This window comes from Chelonia mydas, chromosome 25 (assembly GCF_015237465.2).
Source record: "Chelonia mydas isolate rCheMyd1 chromosome 25, rCheMyd1.pri.v2, whole genome shotgun sequence".
NCBI classification, from domain to species: Eukaryota; Metazoa; Chordata; order Testudines; family Cheloniidae; genus Chelonia; species Chelonia mydas.
Genome location: NC_057858.1, coordinates 16,021,832 through 16,038,725, shown reverse-complemented (window position 1 = coordinate 16,038,725; position 16,894 = coordinate 16,021,832). Strand labels below are relative to the sequence as shown.

Genomic DNA, 16,894 nt, shown 5'->3' with positions numbered 1-16,894 from the left:
CCGCATCTCTTGCCCCAACACCCCAAGCAGAGTCCCACTCGCTCCTGACTGTAAACTGCTTTCCTGTACTGAACAGCAGTCAACAAACTCTGATGAGTAGTTCATAAGCAGAACAGGAAACATATGGAATCACTCGTATTAACAGAGAGGATGACATTCACAGCTGGAACACCAGCAGTCTGATCTATTTACATGCAATCACACCCTCCTAAAACTGCACGTTACACACACAAGTACATTACTGGCAAAGGCAGGAACAGAACATACGGGTGAGCTTAGACATTTACTTACTGAGATTGCATCTTTTGTACATGTGTCAATTATTGGCTGCAGCAAGTTATCAAATTCATTCATGTCTAGCTGGGTTTCCTCCAAGACTTTATGCATTTGTTGTTCAACTGCAAGGGCTACCGCTGATGTAACTTGTTCCTAAAAAAAGACTGTTTTAGTATTGGCAATATCCTTTTGATACAAAACTCAGCAAATAAATCGGAGGTGCTCCTAGTCAGAGGAAGCCCTCTACGGAGACCAAGATTCTCTACTCCTATTGACACAGGTACAGCTATGTTTCAGCGGGCTGTCACTAACCCCTTGTCCACCTGCTTCCCTATGACAAATCCTGTATCTGTCAGTATCTAGCAGAAACCAAGCAAGGACCTCAGCACATAATCCAGGTCCACACCCAGAGAATTCTACAATGTAATACAACACATCTTTAATACTGAGCTGTGGCCCATGAAAACCACTGTTTCCTGCATGCAATGTTTCACCCTGATCCAAGAAACCACCATTCAGATAAAAAAATGGATTGCTGCATGCTGAAAGCCTCTGCAAGTCACAGCTGCAACCTTTCAATTTTATGCAAGATGAGTGTAGCCTTCACTCTCTTCGTAAGTTATAAATGTGGTCCTTGGTTGAACAAAGGTTGGGTGTCTCTGCTCTAAACAGGTTATCATTTCTGTTCTGCAGGAGATACCATATGCAAAGTGATGCCGGCTCATGTCTCCTCCCATGCTACCCTAAATTACCACTAGCTAGAAGCAAGATGCTCAAGATTCCCTTCAATCCAAATCTTTGTGGGCACACAGTGGACTGCTGCCACTGGCAGTCCAGTGTATATAAAGCTAGTACTTGATCTTGAGCCTACCTGTCGCATAGCAAGGAGATGCTGCTCCTGCTGCTGGAGATTCCATTGACTCTGCTGGATAAGTTCCTCCACAGAGGGAGCTCCTTGTGGAGCTGGGATAGCTGCAGCTGGCGGAAGAGAGGGCTGTGACAATGGCTGGATCTGTGCAGTGGCCTCTGTGTCTTGAGTCTGTTTGCACAGCACTACCAGAAAAAAATGTTCATGGTAAGAGTCATAAGTAGTGGTCCGTTTGTTTACACCAATATCCTAAACAACCTATGCACCCTGTTAGCGCCAGAAACCAAACTCAAACTCTTTCTTACATAATTTCAAAATATAAAACAAACATCAATTAAACTGATGCACGCTCCTGGATACTTAGACAAAATCTGAAGCTCCACCATGTTATAGTTCAACATGATTTTTAACATGTATTTATTTAACAATGGAAGTTGGATCTGTTGCAAATGCTTAATTCTCATTCACATTTTAAGAATACCATTAAAGTATGCCAGATCAGCTTTTCCATAATGACTGGCTTAATTTTTCTACAATTACAGTATAAAGAGTACGAGCGATTGCAGGCACAGGACTAAGTCAACTGCTTGAGCATGAACCGCAAAAAAGATTAGAAAAAAAACCTTCAAGCTAAGACTTGTCTGCGTCACGACAAAACATTAGACGAGAGAGTCTGGGCTGAGCTATATAAAATATAAAGGTTTCAGAGTAGCAGCCGTGTTGGTCTGTATTTGCAAAAAGAAAAGGAGTACTTGTGGTACCTTAGAGACTAACAAATTTATTTGAGCATAAGCTTTCGTGAGCTACAGCTCACTTCATCCAATGAAGCTCACGAAAGCTTATGCTCAAATAAATTTGTTAGTCTCTAAGGTTCCACAAGTCCTCCTTTTTTATAAAATATAAAATTCACATCCGCCTCCCCACCCCCCAAAATCAAAAACTTTCTTTCAAAAGCAGCTTAAAATACACTATTCTTCACTGGAAGTGTGGAGGGTGGGAGTCAGGACTCCTAGATTCTATTCCCAGCTATACAAGGGGAGTGGTTAAATCAGGGGGCTGAAAATCGGGGCTGCTGGGGCCTAGTCCCAGCTCTGTCACAGACTAGCTGTGAAGTCTTTAACAAGCGATGGTTAAAATACATCTGTTCTTGTCCGCCAAGGGCTTTGGCGACACCAACACTCACACTGCTGCTGCTCCAGCGCCAGTTTGTACTTGTAGTAGCCATAAAACTCGCCCCCAAAAAGGAACGAGAACTTGGGGTTCTCCTTCTGCTTCTCCATCGTCATCTTCTCGAACTCGGGCCCATTCCGCGCCACAAACTGCGCCAACTTGTCAATGACATTCCGCAGCTCCTGGTCTGGGGCGGGGAGAGGGAGACGTCACCGCCCTGCCACAGCCCTACTCAGGCCCCCACCCCAATTCCCCGGGCCTGCGCTACCCCCACCCCCCGCGAGGCCGCACACCCTCCCGCGCTAAGCCCCGCACGCCCCGACCACCCCCTTGACCAGGCCCAAACCCCGCCCCGCCCCCCGGCGAAGGAACCCCCAGTGCCTCCGGGGCCGTGGCGACAAGTCCAGCCCCCTGGCCGGTCTCACCATCGGGCGGCAGCGGCATCTCCATCGTTGCGGGAGGACGAGGTATCGCGCCTTCTCCAGACCCAAAGCCAGGGTAGGCCCGGCCTGCCCTAGGCCCAGCCGGCCGGAAGTGCCGCAAGAAGAGCCTTTACGGCACTGACGCAGCCGCGCTTTACGGGTCCGTCACCATAGAAACAAGGGGGAGGGCGGGTCACTCGCCGTGGCTGCGCCTGCCCACCTCGGAGTCCGCTTCGCGCCGGACGTCGCCTCATGATCCGGCGAGTGAGTCCCTTGCTCCGCGAGCGCCCGCGGCTGAGGCGAGGGAGGGGGTAGCGCTGGGTCGGGGCGGCTTCTCTCCCCCCCCCCCCCCCGCCTGGCTCCATCCACGAGCGCCGCTTCTCCCCCCGCCCCGTCTCCTTCAGGCCCCGCGTGGGGCGCACGCCGGTCCTGCCGGGCGCCGCGTGTGAATTTGCCGCTGGAGCGCTGCTCCCTGCACCGGGGCGCTGGGACGCTTTGTACTGGGGGCCGGGGGTTGCTGAGAGCCCAGGAATCGAATTGCCAACCCCGTGTAGAACGGACACCGCTTCGGGCCAGCGCCGCTGTCCCGGAGCGGCCCCTGTGCGCTGCGCCCACGCCCCGGCTGCAACCTTCCACCCGTTGCTGCTGCTGACACAGTTACGTATTGGCACCGTGAGCATCCCACCGCGGGAGAGGCCCCGGGGCAGTCGCTTCTTTGAGTACAGGGCAGTTCAATCAGAGGGGCACTTCAGAGGGCATCCTCCAGTGTAAAAGCACAACAGGGAACTAGGACTCCTGGAGCCCCTGAAGGTTAGGTGAATATGCCAGCATAATAGTCCACACTGGGGATTTGTCCCACTTTAACTATAATCTGTTTCTGAACAGATATTTATAGTACTACAACACCACCTGTGTTTATACCAGCCCTAACTCTTCCTTGTGCTCACTGCATGGTGTCACTTTCCATTTTTATAAATTGGGAATAACAGTCCTTGCCTTTCATAGGCAGCAGAAGCAGAATGGGAGATTTAATTCACTAATGATTGTATAAAGTACTCAGCAAGCATGTGATGGAAACAGTTACAGGCATATAATAATCTCAGTAATTAGGGCTGGTTTTATTGAATCAGAAAATTCTCAAAACAGAGATTGCTTTTAATTGAAAAAAAAAAAATCAGTTCCATCACTCCATTTGTTTCGCAAGGCTTCCTGGACTGATCTGTTCCTGGTCCTGTCCCAGCCTTCGGCTTCACCACAGTTTCCTTGAAGGGAAACTAACAGCTTCACTAACAGGATACATGGGGCAGGTAGGTTCTTCTATCAAGACAGATTAAATGGGGTCTGAATTTCAATTACTGGAGTAGAGTTGTATGGGACAGATCACAAGTCTGAAATGCAGAGGCCAGATCAAGGCCAGGTACGGTTGTCTCTGTGAAGGTTGTACTTGCTGCCCTAAGGAACATTAGAATTGTCCACTTGTCCCTGCAAGAGCAGATTTTTCTATTTTAATCCCAGTTTACCTAGAGATCTGTTCCCTGTATACTCAGACTTTTGTGTTTTTTGCTCTATGGAAGAAGTAGAGACAAAAAGCTATCTCTAGGTTTCCTTGTTCATCCCTGGAAGAGAATGAAAACCACATGAAGCACTGCATCAGCTAGGGAAACCTAGAGAGAGAGAGAGAGCTTTTTCGTCTCACTACTTTTTCCATGGAGCAAAAACAAAGTCTATACCAGTATACAGTAAACAGATCTCTGGGACAGGAGACTAAGCAGAAATAATTTTGCATGTGCAGGTTGAACTAATAATAAAGGAAGCTTCCTGTTCCTGTGCATATGATAAACACACAAGTGGACAATTCTAGTGTTCCTTTGGGTGGCAAGTACTGAACAGTGGGGTTTAAGAACCATCTTCCATTAGTTTTAGGGAAGGGTGTCTAAGGAGAAGATTTTTAAGTGGGAGTTAAGTACCTAACCGCGCTTTATGCCTTTGTCAGAGTCCCCTACGCCATTTTGAAAAAGTCAGCTATGACTGTTGGAGACTGGAAATGTGAGTCTACTAGCTGATAGGCTGTATTAAACTATCTAGATGAAAACCATGGGATAATGTAGAACAAGTCACTGGAACCAAACTTATCAAAATGCTAAAAGAGGAGGTTTTATATTGCCAGCATTGTAGTATATTTTATATACCTGTTTAGACCAAACTGCAAAATGAACAGGACCTAATTGGGATAAAAATATTGACACCAGCCCACCCTCCTCATTATGCTATGTGAGCATCTGGAAGATCTGTAACTAGAACATAGTTACTCTTATTCTTGAGTGCAAGGAAAAAAACCTATGTCCATGGTTAAACAGGTAGTATATTAGAGAAGCCACTTACTGCAACATGTTACAAGTTTAACAGGCTAAATCCTTTGGTCATTAATAGGGCCCTACCAAATTCATGGTCCATTTTGGTCAATTTCACAGTCATAGGATTTTAAAAATCTGAAATTTCATGATTTCAGATATTTAAATCTGAAATTTCAGTGTTGTAACTGTAGGAGTCCTGACCCAACTCTGAAGGCAGGAGCGCAGAAGTAAGGGTGGCAATACCACGATCCCCCTACAATAATCTTGCTCCCCCCCCCCACCCTCTTGGGTTAGGACCTGCAGTTTAAGAAATGCTAGTCTCTCCTGTGAAATCTGAATAATAGAGGGTAAAAGTACACAAAAGACCAGATTTCACAGTCTGTGATGCGTTTTTCACAGCCATGAATTTGGCAGGGCCCTAGTCATTAAATAAATTGTCCCATAGCCCAACTGCAGACTAGCTAATCTTGTTACAGCCCAAGGGTGACAAGAATTAGCCAGCTTCTCCACAATTCTAACTAGTAGGCAGGAACTGATTTTGCAGAATTCATCTTTATTTACATTTTCAATATTTAAAAAGTATAATTACAACACTTTTTTCCACTTTAAAGTTCATAAGCTAAAAATTCATAATTACTGTACATAAAAAATAAAACTTGAAATAAATTCACTTGAGATTTGGAAGAGAGATACATATCACAATTAAATATTCCTTCCCTGGAAATATTCTGTTTGCATTCCAAAAAGAGAAGCGTTCAGAGAACATGAGCGGAATACACCTTTCCATATTAACATAAATGAACCAATTTTGTTGGATGCACAACTAAAAAGTTCACATTTATGAAGTAACTGGAACATATTTAAGAACTCTACCACAGGATTCAGATTTTAGATACTAAGTTTAACCATTTAGAGAGTGTCCTGAACTTGTCTTTCCAAGTTGAGGCCAGCTCCACAGATCAGAAAAACTTCCTATTCCTCTAAGAACAAGCTGTTAATACTTATCTGTGCAATAAGAGCAGGTCTGTTTCCTCTCCCCCTCCTTGTCCCAAAACCTTTGAAAATCTTTTTGGACTATTCCCATTTCAACATCCTCAAAGGAATAAACACCTCATTTGCGTACATATTAGGATAGTGTAACCACAGCATTTGGACCTTGGCTCAACTCTTACAGAAATGCTATAATTTGAACATGGTGGAGGGGGGCAGGGAGAGAGAGCTTTTGTGACTTAACACCAGTCCACGCCAGCAGCACTTAACACTACACAGGAATTTTATTACCCAATGGCAGGATGTCAAGAACCTGGGCATGCAGGAACCTACTACAGAGCTAATTAAACTTAAGTATGAGCATAATTGTTACAGAGAAAGAAAATGCAGATTTCTTTAAAGGGACACTATCATGCCATAATTAAGAAGCCTTGTGTTACTTTTAATTAAAAAATTTAAAATATAGCTTTTCACCATTTACACTTCACTTTTTGCATTTCATCTTGTATAATAAAATTAGACTGATGTTTCATTTTATGGTTCTCATATGTTAACACAATCCTTTTGTACCTGAGTTTCCAACTTCTCTTCCAAAACTGAAGTTTAAAAAAATCGAACATTTATATTCAAGTTGATAGGTTTTTAAAGGGTTTTGAAAAACCCTTTAAAAACCTATCACTGACTTGCCGTGTTGCTTCACACTTCAGTTGAGCAGCTTTTCTCCTTTGTCACCAACTCTTACTTCTCTCTTCACTCCCTCTGCTTCACTAAGTAATTCTCGAAACCATTTTGGGATATAGTTTATATGGGAACTACAGAACAAGACCATAAAAATCTAAATGTGGGGCCTAAACTATTAGAAAAGAAAAACTCAACTTATAAAAACAAATGACCAGTTAGAGTTTTAGAAGACCTAATGAGGACTTGATCCAAGAGGTTTTTTCTACCTCTTTGTCTGGGACATACAGTTGCAGACATCTCCCACAGTTTCAGCAGTGTGTGTATATATTTCAGCAGTATATTTCCAGTTACACAAAATACCAGTTCATAGACACTCCCACAAAAGAAAAAAGGTGAACTCCCCCAACACAACTATATCACAAGACCCACCCACCCTCTATCTGTTAGACCCCAATCGCCCTAAAAGCTCACAAGAAAATGAGCTTTTGCAGCATGTCTGGATATGATGGTGCACAACTGAAACTGACTTTATACCAAACAATAGGAAGAGTCTGGTCACCATTTCTCCATCACTCTGCATTCCTGGGCGTTCCACAGAACACTGCGGGATCATATTAAGAATTTTAGTTGTGGCTTCACCTAGCAAGAAACTTCTCAATCAAGACTACCACCACCACACACCTCCACTTGCCAAACTCTACAAGATTCTAGTGCTCTAAGTCCTTACAACCACTGTCCAGTCTACCATATCCGCAGCAACACTACTCAACCTTCTTGGTAATCACAAGGTGCCCAGAGGGCTACAACCACCACCACCACTGGGTATTCAAGTAAGGAACTCGACGGCAGGCCTAAAAAGTCCATCTAACCTATCCAATTAGATAGCAGATAAATCCCCACAGATTCCCCAACACTCAAAAGCCACCAGAGCAATTTCTCCCTCTCCTTAGTCTTTCACCTGATATGGACCACCAGCACACCACCAATGACGATATATACAGAGTAGCAGAGGGGAATCTGCAGCTAAGGGCAGATAAAACAGTCATACTAAGTTACATACTGAGTGGTACAGAGTAATGCAGTAGAAATAAGAACCACAAACATTTTACAGCAATTCACACTCTTCTCTACAGTTTTAAGTGCCAGATTCCATAAGCATCAGATTTTATCCTGTGAGAGGTAAAAACACTAAACACACAGTAAATTCATCCAAAATGTATCAACATGTTAAAAAACACAGAATGGGGGAGGTTTTTATGTGCCACCCATACATCTGCTCTTAAATATTTACATATAAATATTTGTATGTAAATAAGATCACAATTAATCATTTACCTTAAACTGCTCTTAGCAGCACCAAGTTAACCTAGGTTTTTTTTTTTTGTTTTTTTTTTAAACTCAGTTTATAACATGGCTAAGGGCAATACAAACAGCTTTATAGCAGAAAATTCTACTGCTACATTGAAGACAATAGAGAGGTGGGTTAGGACATTACTGAAGGATGGGACCTTTTCTGACCAGCAACTCTCTTAGTGTTGACATGAAGTTACTAAAGTCATTTTCATTTTCACAAGAGCCTTGCACTCCTAATATATTGAACTGTCTCAGAATATAATTCATCAGTGTTTAGCTATTTCAGGTAACTGCATAAGACACCTGGATGTTTCATTGACTGAAATAAGGACACCGCTAGTCATCATTTGGTCCATAAGGGAAAGGTTTTCACAAGATCTTCGAGCAGCACCAAGTTATTTGATGGACTCTCTCAATGCAAAAACCCACGGAAGGGGTAGCTGAAAGAAGTGCCTGGTTTCTTTGCGCATGCTTATTTTTACTAATACCCAGTACTTTTGGGTGGATAGGATTCCTCAGTTTTGTGTCAATGTAATGTACACTACAGATAGACTGTGGAACTCTGACAATTTAAAAAAGCTGCAGTAGCTGATGTCTGAATCTTAGACACTAATTACAGAGCCCCAGCTTTCTTTTATTCTATGTAAATATCTGAAACCAACATATTACACACAATAAAATATTGCAAAAAATTAATCTGGTCCCCCAATTGGCTAATATTCTTACTGATTTATGGCACTCCCTCAAAATGTACTGAAAGCAAAAAAAGAGTAAAGTATTTTCTTCACTTATTTAATAGCAGGGTCATTATACATGATTATCTAGATATACCCTTTTTATTCCTGTGTTTTCATATTTTCTACAGACTTATGTACAGTTAAATATGCCATTAATTTACAAACCATGTTAAAACTAGACAAATGTTTCACCTCACGAAACAAAATCTCGCAATGTTCAGTAAGATTACAAGTTCCAACAATATCAGAAACTTCCTTTACCTGAATGTAGGCAGTAATTGCATTGGAACTTTGGTTCAGGTATTCAAGGAAATCATTTATTGTAGTATGATTCACATAAAGATTCTATTGTACAAAGTAATTCCCACTGACTATACAGCTTGAACTAGCAAAGCATGACCACAGGTCATGTAGCCTCTTTTTCTCCTTTGTAGGAGAAAAGCCTACAAAGTTATCTTCAGAGCCCTAAGTGGACGATGGCCTAGCTCTCACCCCCTATTGCATTGCACTGCTCCGCATTACAGCAGTTGTGTTCATGGGGGACACTGAGGCTGCCACAGTCCAGATCAGAACTTGAGAAACAGGGACAAGGCATTCTCAGAAGGGGCCCTCACTTGTGATTACAACCCTCACAGCTGAGACTGAGCCCAAGTCCTGCTAGTATAGGAGGGTGCAATACAAGCCTTCTGAGGAAGGAGTTGTGAAACAGACTAGGTTGCAATCACTAGAAAAAAAGGCACCTAAATATGATTAAGCAAGCATCTACTTAGGAAAAAAGGAGAAGGTGGCTGTGTTCCTCTTCCCTGAAGGGATGATTCGCATGGTACCAAGATATTGTGGTGGTAGGCACACTAGAAAAGCATAGATCAGAGGGATTGTTATGCCTTTTTATGGCCTCCATCACTGCAGTAACCCAGAACAGCACCCCTATGAGGTATGGAAGAATTATCTCCATTTTACAGATAGGGAACTGAGGCACAAAAATCAAAGGCTGAGATTTTCAGACAGGTTTATAGGAGTTACCCACTCAGCTCCCATTGAAAGTAACTGAATTTGGCATCTAACTCCCTTAACCTACTCTGAAAATTTCAGGCTAAGTGATTTGTCCAAGTGCACATGGGAAGTTTACAGCAGAACCAGGAACTGAACCAGAGTCCCAGTCCAGAGTATTAAACCACAAGATCATCCTTCCTTCTGCATTTATGCAATGGTACTCAGATATTAAAAAGGGTGCCTTAGAAATACATGATGTCAGTCTTTCCACTGGCTGTATTTTTCCCTTTTGCACGTTAATATGAAACAACAGTTGTAAAGAAATGAAGCCCGGAGTCTATGAAAGCAGTTCTGATTTAACAGTTGTGTGGGAAGGGTCTCCAGAATGATTTCTGAACCATGAGTTTTCCAGACTAAACATCCAAGTGCAAATTTCCTACTAGCATGAACACACTCACCTCCACTGACATCAGTGGAGTTCTGCTTATACACCATGACTGAATTTGGCCCAGCCTCCAGAGATTCAGGTGCACCATTATCTCCTTTGAGACACATCAACAAAACTATTACACTGGGAATTTCTACAAGCATCCAGCAGACTGGAAATAGATTTAGCTTTGCACTTACAGGAAAAAAAAAAGTTATGTAAATAATTAATCCAGAAGAAAGCCACAAAATTATCTTGATTCTAAAAGGCAATCATCTTTCATGAAAAGAACACATGGGGACGGAGTATTTTGTATAGTATCCACCACTACTAACGTCAGTCACTGGTGTTTGTTTAATGACCCATCAGCAAGAATGCGCCCAGCACTTCTCCTGCCAGAATCTCAGTCCACTATATGATGGGCTCCTCCTCCAAGAGACAAGGCCTGAAGATCATCTTCTTTGCCAGAAATAGCTTTCTATACTCCAAAGCTCATATGGCTTCACTTTTATCTCTCACACACAATTTCTGACATAACTCATTAACAAAACTTCATGTTTTGTCAAAGCACCCTCATTTATGCAAAAAGTGCAAAACAGAAAATTCAATACACATTCTTCACAATTTTACATATTCACTCTTGACTCAAGAACAATTTCTCATAATAATTCATTATTCAAGCCAGGGGCACTACAGGAGGAAAGAAGAGTATAAACGTTAACTTCCATAACTCATCTGAACATACAAGTTAGGCAGAACATATTTAGTGCTACTAGAACTATTGTGGAAGAGAAACATATAAAATATAATTGGGGGCCAAAAAATAGATTTTGTAGACAATCAGAAGGGATGTGATACATCCAAATTCACATTCATGAAACATAAGTCATATGATGGAGTATAATTCTCCCAATTAAAAGACTGAGAAAGAAAAAACATAATCCGTAAGCGTCTCCCAACTGAGCATGGCAACAAGCTAGGTTTACAAAAACAAGTGCAGAGAAGTCACAGGAAAACAGCCTTGTTCCAAATACTAATTTTTATTTGGCAAGGTGTTTTCTGTTGTCAGATGAAGAGTAACTACTGAAACAGTTACACAACTTCATTAATCAAAGAATGTGAAATCTCTCCAACAGGTACTTAATATCAACATGAAGTTTTAAACCTGTGCAACTGAAATTCAAATCTACACATCTGCTTTTAGACACACAAATCAACTCTCCTCCAACTGACAAGCCCTGCTAACACCAATTAGGAGCATACACAGTTTCACTTTCTCCAAAAGTTTCATCAATTTCATTTGGAAAGTAATGAGCTATGTAGCATTAAAAATAAAATTAAAAACACAAGTTAAAGGTCAAGTTGTTAGCATGGAAAGGAAATACTGGCTACATTTTTACTGCCAAAACAGCAGTCAGTTGACAGGCTCTGAAAACATATGACAGCAAATATTTCCGCTGGAGTTTTACACTTGCATTTCACCAGAATCTCTGTACAAGAATTATACTGTACACTCCTTTCCAGTGCCTGATCCAATTGCTTCATGTTTAGAGACCTGCTTGGCTGAGAAGTCTATACCACTTTTGATACACATGCATCTTCCCCTCTGAAGAACCTATACAATCTACAGCTTTACATTCAAGGGCATGCCAGAAGTTTCTGATAATTCTGGGGAAACTGTGTTACAGTCTATACCTGCTTATCAGAATCCTATATATCATATCTGTTTAAGTTGTATGTCGTTGGATAGTTTTGCCTGTTATACTGGAAGTGATCTGTCAAGACATTGGCTCGGCCATACTGATAATCTCCATGTTGTGCGAATGCCATGAGTCCATTCTGAGACTTTTCAGGAGTGTTCCAGTGATGTTCCATATTCATAAGGTCTCCAGTTGTAACTGGAAGTAGCTGCTTCTTTGCTTCCTGATTTGCATCATATTTTGTCTGTGGAACAAAGAATTAATTAACTACTTCTCTCAGACAACAGTGAGCAAAGAGCAGACACATGTTCCACACAGAAACTAGTCACATTAGACTGCAGTGGTTCTCAACTTGCGGCCCAGTCAGCACAGAGCTGCGGCCCACGTGACATCCTCAGGGCCATACAGGTAGTATTGGATGCGGCCCACATAACATGTTGTGGGCCATATATGCGGCCCACAATGGTAAACAGGTTGAGAACCACGGCCTTAGAGGCTATGCTCACTAATGTTTTAAATCCACAATTACTCCTAATGCAAATCTTCCGCCATCATCATTCCTAGTTAACAAGAGTCCTGATTTTGCTCAAAAGCCTTGAGCCACTAGTGAAACACGAAGTCAATCTAGGTTAGAACAGTGATCACAAGAAATGTTTTCTTACGTTCACCAGAACCCCCAAACAAACAAGTTATTGGCACACGTATTTGTGTGCTTGTAGAAGCTGAAAAGGAGCAAGAGCAGCACTGTAAACATTTGTAAGAATGAATTTAAGTGGTGGTGAAAGATGCTATAATTTACAAGTCTGGAGATAAGTCCACTGATGCCACAAATGTCACAGTAAGGAGCAGTAAAGCAAGTTTCCCCTTATGCACTGCTCCCCACTTCCAACGTCAATGTGTCTCAATCCACCCAAGGTCCAGGGGGAGCTCATTAACCAAGGCCCATTCATTTCTTGGTCTCCCCTGAGCCTGACAACTTGGCCATTTATGATTTTTGTTTGGGATTTTTTTTTGTTACACAATTACCTGTTTTCGTCTGCTTATGGACAACTCATTTTACAAAGGCTATTTACAGTCAGTAGAGAGTAACGGCTGACTGGCGTAGGTTTCACAATAGAGACTTACCTTGTTATACAAAAATACCCCTAAGATTGCAGTTAGCATCCCAAGAACGTTGGTGCTGGTGACTGGATTTCGAAGCATTATAAGGGAAACTGTAATGACCATGATCCTTTTTGTGGCATTTGCAACAGAGTAACTTAATGGGCTGATTAAGTTAAGAATACTGAAGGCGATCACATTCTGGGCAAAGTTACAAAATCCACTGATTATGAGCAGCATTAAAGTCCAGGACCAGTGGGACACTGTACTCTACAGAAAAAACAAAGTAAAAAAATGTTAATCTTCAGTTTCAGAGAAGAAATAGAGAACTTCATAAGGAGAAAAGGATGCAATTCACAATAGCTTCTCAAACAAGTCACTTGTTACTGGCATTTTGGTAGGGAGGGCTGAGTAAAAAGGCAGTGGCACACCACTACCTCCCCTCTCAAATTAACTGTTTTGTCCATTTCAACAGGCAACCTCACAACCTATGTTTTAGGCTCATCACAATCTGCTCTTCAGTGCTCTTGCCTCAAGGTGCTAGTGCCAAATACCAAGCAAGTTTTGTTTTGCCTAGTGACTCTGTAATGAGCCCTTACCATAACCTCAGAGCCTGCTTTTTCACCACTGTTTAGTGGCACATGGTGGCAATTACAATACCTCTTGCCTTAGATATGGGTAAATCTTTAAAAAGCAGGAGAGATGTCCAAGCAATTACCCTACCTTGAAGCTTGCCAAAGACTTACCAAGTCATTTTCTACTAGAAAGGAAGAAAGATCCACCAAAACCCATGTTGGGATCATGAAGAACACAGCATGACATCCGAGTATGTTTAGCAGCCGAAGATGATGTATTCTGGAATCTCTCAACACCTGATAAAGACATCAGAAATCACCCTTTCTCCAAGTATTGACCATCCTCACTCGAAGGATGGGGAATTGTTTCAGCATGTACAATTCCAAACATTTGACTCATTGATGTAGTGTTTGATCAAACAACTACAATACTTCTCTTTCACAGAACCTACAACTCACTTTGTACCATGTGATTAAAGATAACTAGCAGCCTACCTGAAGGCAGTGATGTACTGCCTAGTTGACTTGAATGCTGGAAGGGTCAACAGCCAAGTCTTTATATAAGGGCATCAGTCACATACTAATAAGTGCTAAATATTCTGTTTGGTATTAAGAAGTCTGACTTTTGTTCACAAGTTGATTTACATGTTTTAAATTTGGATTGTAGTTCCACCGCAGGACTTGGAGTAATGGCACTTCAGTCTGGAGAGAGGGGCTGGCTCGGTAAAGGTGCCATCCTTCAAATATGTTGTTAGACATGAAGTCCTCTCAGTCATTGCTGATGGAAGCTAAAGATTCCATGGCATGGAACAAAGCCAAGGATAAACTCTGGGTCATGGCCAACTTTCTTCACTCAACATAACAGCTAACTTCCAAGGCTTTGTGAACTATTGCTGGACATATAACATGCACAAAGCACCATATAAGAATACAAACCCAGTTCTATACTGGGAAATACATTCCTGCCATCTGAAAGGTGATGCCACATATTTAAGAGTTCCATCCAGCAGAATGAACAACAGAACTATTACCTTTTTGGAGAAGATGTTCTGAAGCGAGAAACAGAGTGTAGCAGCAAGAGCACTGATGAGTCCCCACATATCAAAAGAGAGTTCCGTGACTGTAGCCAGCAGTACACCACTGATTATAGGGATCAGTGATAAATACACCTGGAAGAGGAAGCAGATGACAACAGCATGCATCTTCTAGGAACTTTCAAGTCAACAACATTCATGCACATTTTTAGAGGGACAACAAGATCCTGGGCTTCCGCTTTCACCTTGTTGCAGCTTGAGAAAATTAAACTGTGCCAGATAGCACAGAATAAGCTCGCTCTTCATATTTGGAAGGATTTCTTTACAATTATAAGGACGAGAAGCTTATATCTGTAAAATGAATGCTTACTCTCTGAAATCTTACAGTACTCGCTTGGGAAAGATTTCCACTTGCCCCATGTGAGTGAATTTTTCAGTCCCTGTCATTAAATTCAACACGGATTAGCAATGGAAAGGAAGATGAGGAATCACCAGTAATTTCCTTACCTTTGTAGTCTGTTTTTCTTTCATTATAATTCTTGACAGCAGAACCACCCATATTGGCATTGTTGCCTTTACTGAAAGGAGAAGGGAAGTTTAAATAAGGGTACTAAAGTCAGACTATTCCCAACAGAAAAGCATGAATGGGGAAAGTACACAGAAGTCTGAAAAAAGACATATCCAAACCCTAGCACTGAGCAAGAGTTAATGTCACAACTGAGATTATGAAAATAAAACAAAGATTAAGATCATCAGCGAAGGTGCCACAAGTACTCCTTAACTTTTGTCAAGTGGAAGTTTCACAAAACTGTTAGAAACTCAAAGTGTTATGCTTTTCCTTTAAAACATCATTTGTTTAGAATGTGGCTGAGCCTAACATTGATCATACATTTAGAGGGGTGGGGAGTCCATAGCTCAGACTGACACAAAGAACCAGATTAAGAGTCTATAGAAAATAGTAAATAGGATGGGTAGCTCAAAAAGGGGAGTGGCAGGAATATAATATCAGGGGGCAGCCGTGTTAGTCTGTATCCACAAAAACAACAAGGAGTCCGGTGGCACCTTAAAGACTAACAGATGTATTTGAGCATAAGCTTTCGCGGGTAAAAACCTCTTTAAGGTGCCACCGGACTCCTTGTTTCTGAGGACTATAATAGGCCACAAGGGGCAAACGTTACTAGTACATGAGCTGGGAAAGACTCTACAGGAACCAGGGCGGGGTAACTCAGTTTCGAGCGAAGGGAAGCAACGAGGCTGAGCCAAGGACAGGTCAGAGAAATGGCACCCCTCCCCACCAAAGGCGCCCCAGCCCGGGCCGGGCCCGGAATAATGCAGGGGGCTCCCTGGGGACGGCTGAACTAGGCTCAGCGGGGCTGGACGGAAGGGCTCAGCTCCCCCCGGCGCCGGGCACCCCTCACCTGTGTGCGCGTAGGACACCGGCACCCGCCAGAGCGAGACGTGCGCCGACACGGAGGCGAAGTACTTGCCGAAGGCGAGCGGCAGGATGTAGCGGGGGTAGGCGCGGGGCGGCAGCTGCGCGGGCCCGGCCGGAGGGACGCGCCAGGCGCGCAGCAGCGGCGGCAGGAGGCCGCAGAGCCCCAGGATGTGGAAGAGCGAGACGGTGACCGGCCGCGGGAAGCCACCCAGCAGCAGCTTGTTCACCACGTTCCCGCCCGCGCTCAGCCCGTACCAGGCCAGGCAGAGCGCGGACACCCGGGCGCCCTCCCGCAGCGCCGGTCCGCGAGCCGCGCCCGCCGCCGCGGAGCCGGAGCCGGAGCCGCCGCCGCCCGGAGCCGCCAGCGCGGCCGCCATCGCTACCTACGGGTCCCGACAGACCGCGGCGCAACGTCAGCGCCGCCAGCGCGTCGCTTCCTGGGGGGCCCTCCCCGCCATGCCACAAGGCTCGAGGCCGGGGCTTTGCACGTGGCGTCACTTCCGCTCGCCTGGCTCCGCCTCCGTCCGGGCCGTGAGGCGCCGGAACAGGGCCCCGGCATTCCGGGTTTGCGGAGAGCGTCGTGTCCTGGCGGGGCCGAAGCCCGGGGCTGGGGTGGGCCACAGGCCTCTACCCCCGCTACGCCCGGTGGGGTCCGTGCCCGGGCGGCGGGGCAGAACGGCCCCGCCCCGCCAGCGTCGTGGGGCGACGCGAGGCTCGAAGAGGCGGCGCGCGGTGCCCTTGGCGGGAGGCAGCACGAACGCCGAGGTAACGGGCGAGG

At 44.0% G+C, this 16,894-nt stretch overlaps 2 protein-coding genes and 1 long non-coding RNA gene across 7 annotated transcripts in view; 1 reads left to right on the top strand and 2 right to left on the bottom strand.

Annotated features, from left to right (window-relative positions):
• Window positions 1-2,921, bottom strand: part of LOC102931952 (calcium homeostasis endoplasmic reticulum protein) — a 17,035-nt gene extending 14,114 nt beyond the window's left edge. For 3 of the 5 annotated variants that reach the window (XM_037886072.2, XM_037886075.2, XM_037886073.2), the window contains exons 1-4: window positions 2,740-2,921; window positions 2,328-2,501; window positions 1,148-1,329; window positions 292-429 (exon numbers count right to left, since the gene is read on the bottom strand). In XM_037886072.2, coding sequence (XP_037742000.1) covers window positions 292-429; window positions 1,148-1,329; window positions 2,328-2,501; window positions 2,740-2,764 — 519 coding nt within the window. In that variant the 5' untranslated portion in view covers window positions 2,765-2,921. The remainder of the gene's footprint in view (window positions 1-291; window positions 430-1,147; window positions 1,330-2,327; window positions 2,502-2,739) is intronic. The other 2 variants (XM_043535810.1, XM_037886074.2) reach the window with 1 other exon arrangement.
• On the top strand, window positions 2,915-8,810 carry LOC119564488. The gene is made up of 2 exons (XR_005223400.2): window positions 2,915-3,000; window positions 3,941-8,810. It is a non-coding gene; the product is annotated as an uncharacterized LOC119564488 (long non-coding RNA).
• On the bottom strand, window positions 5,624-16,894 carry SLC35E1 (solute carrier family 35 member E1). The gene is made up of 6 exons (XM_007072028.4): window positions 16,100-16,894; window positions 15,189-15,259; window positions 14,679-14,816; window positions 13,819-13,944; window positions 13,097-13,342; window positions 5,624-12,215 (listed from the first exon to the last, which is right to left on the bottom strand). The coding sequence occupies exons 1-6, from the start codon at window positions 16,491-16,493 to the stop codon at window positions 11,982-11,984; spliced, it is 1,209 nt and encodes a 402-aa protein (XP_007072090.2). The 5' UTR covers window positions 16,494-16,894; the 3' UTR covers window positions 5,624-11,981.

Coding starts and splice junctions, on each gene's coding strand:
- SLC35E1 (XM_007072028.4), bottom strand. CDS start 16,493: ATGGCGGCCGCGCTGGCGGCTCCGGGCGGCGGCGGCTCCGGCTCCGGC. Junction 13,945..14,678: donor AGAACATCTTCTCCAAAAAG/GTAATAGTTCTG, acceptor TGTCTTTATCAG/GTGTTGAGAGATTCCAGAAT. Junction 12,216..13,096: donor GGGTATTTTTGTATAACAAG/GTAAGTCTCTAT, acceptor TTTGTTCCACAG/ACAAAATATGATGCAAATCA.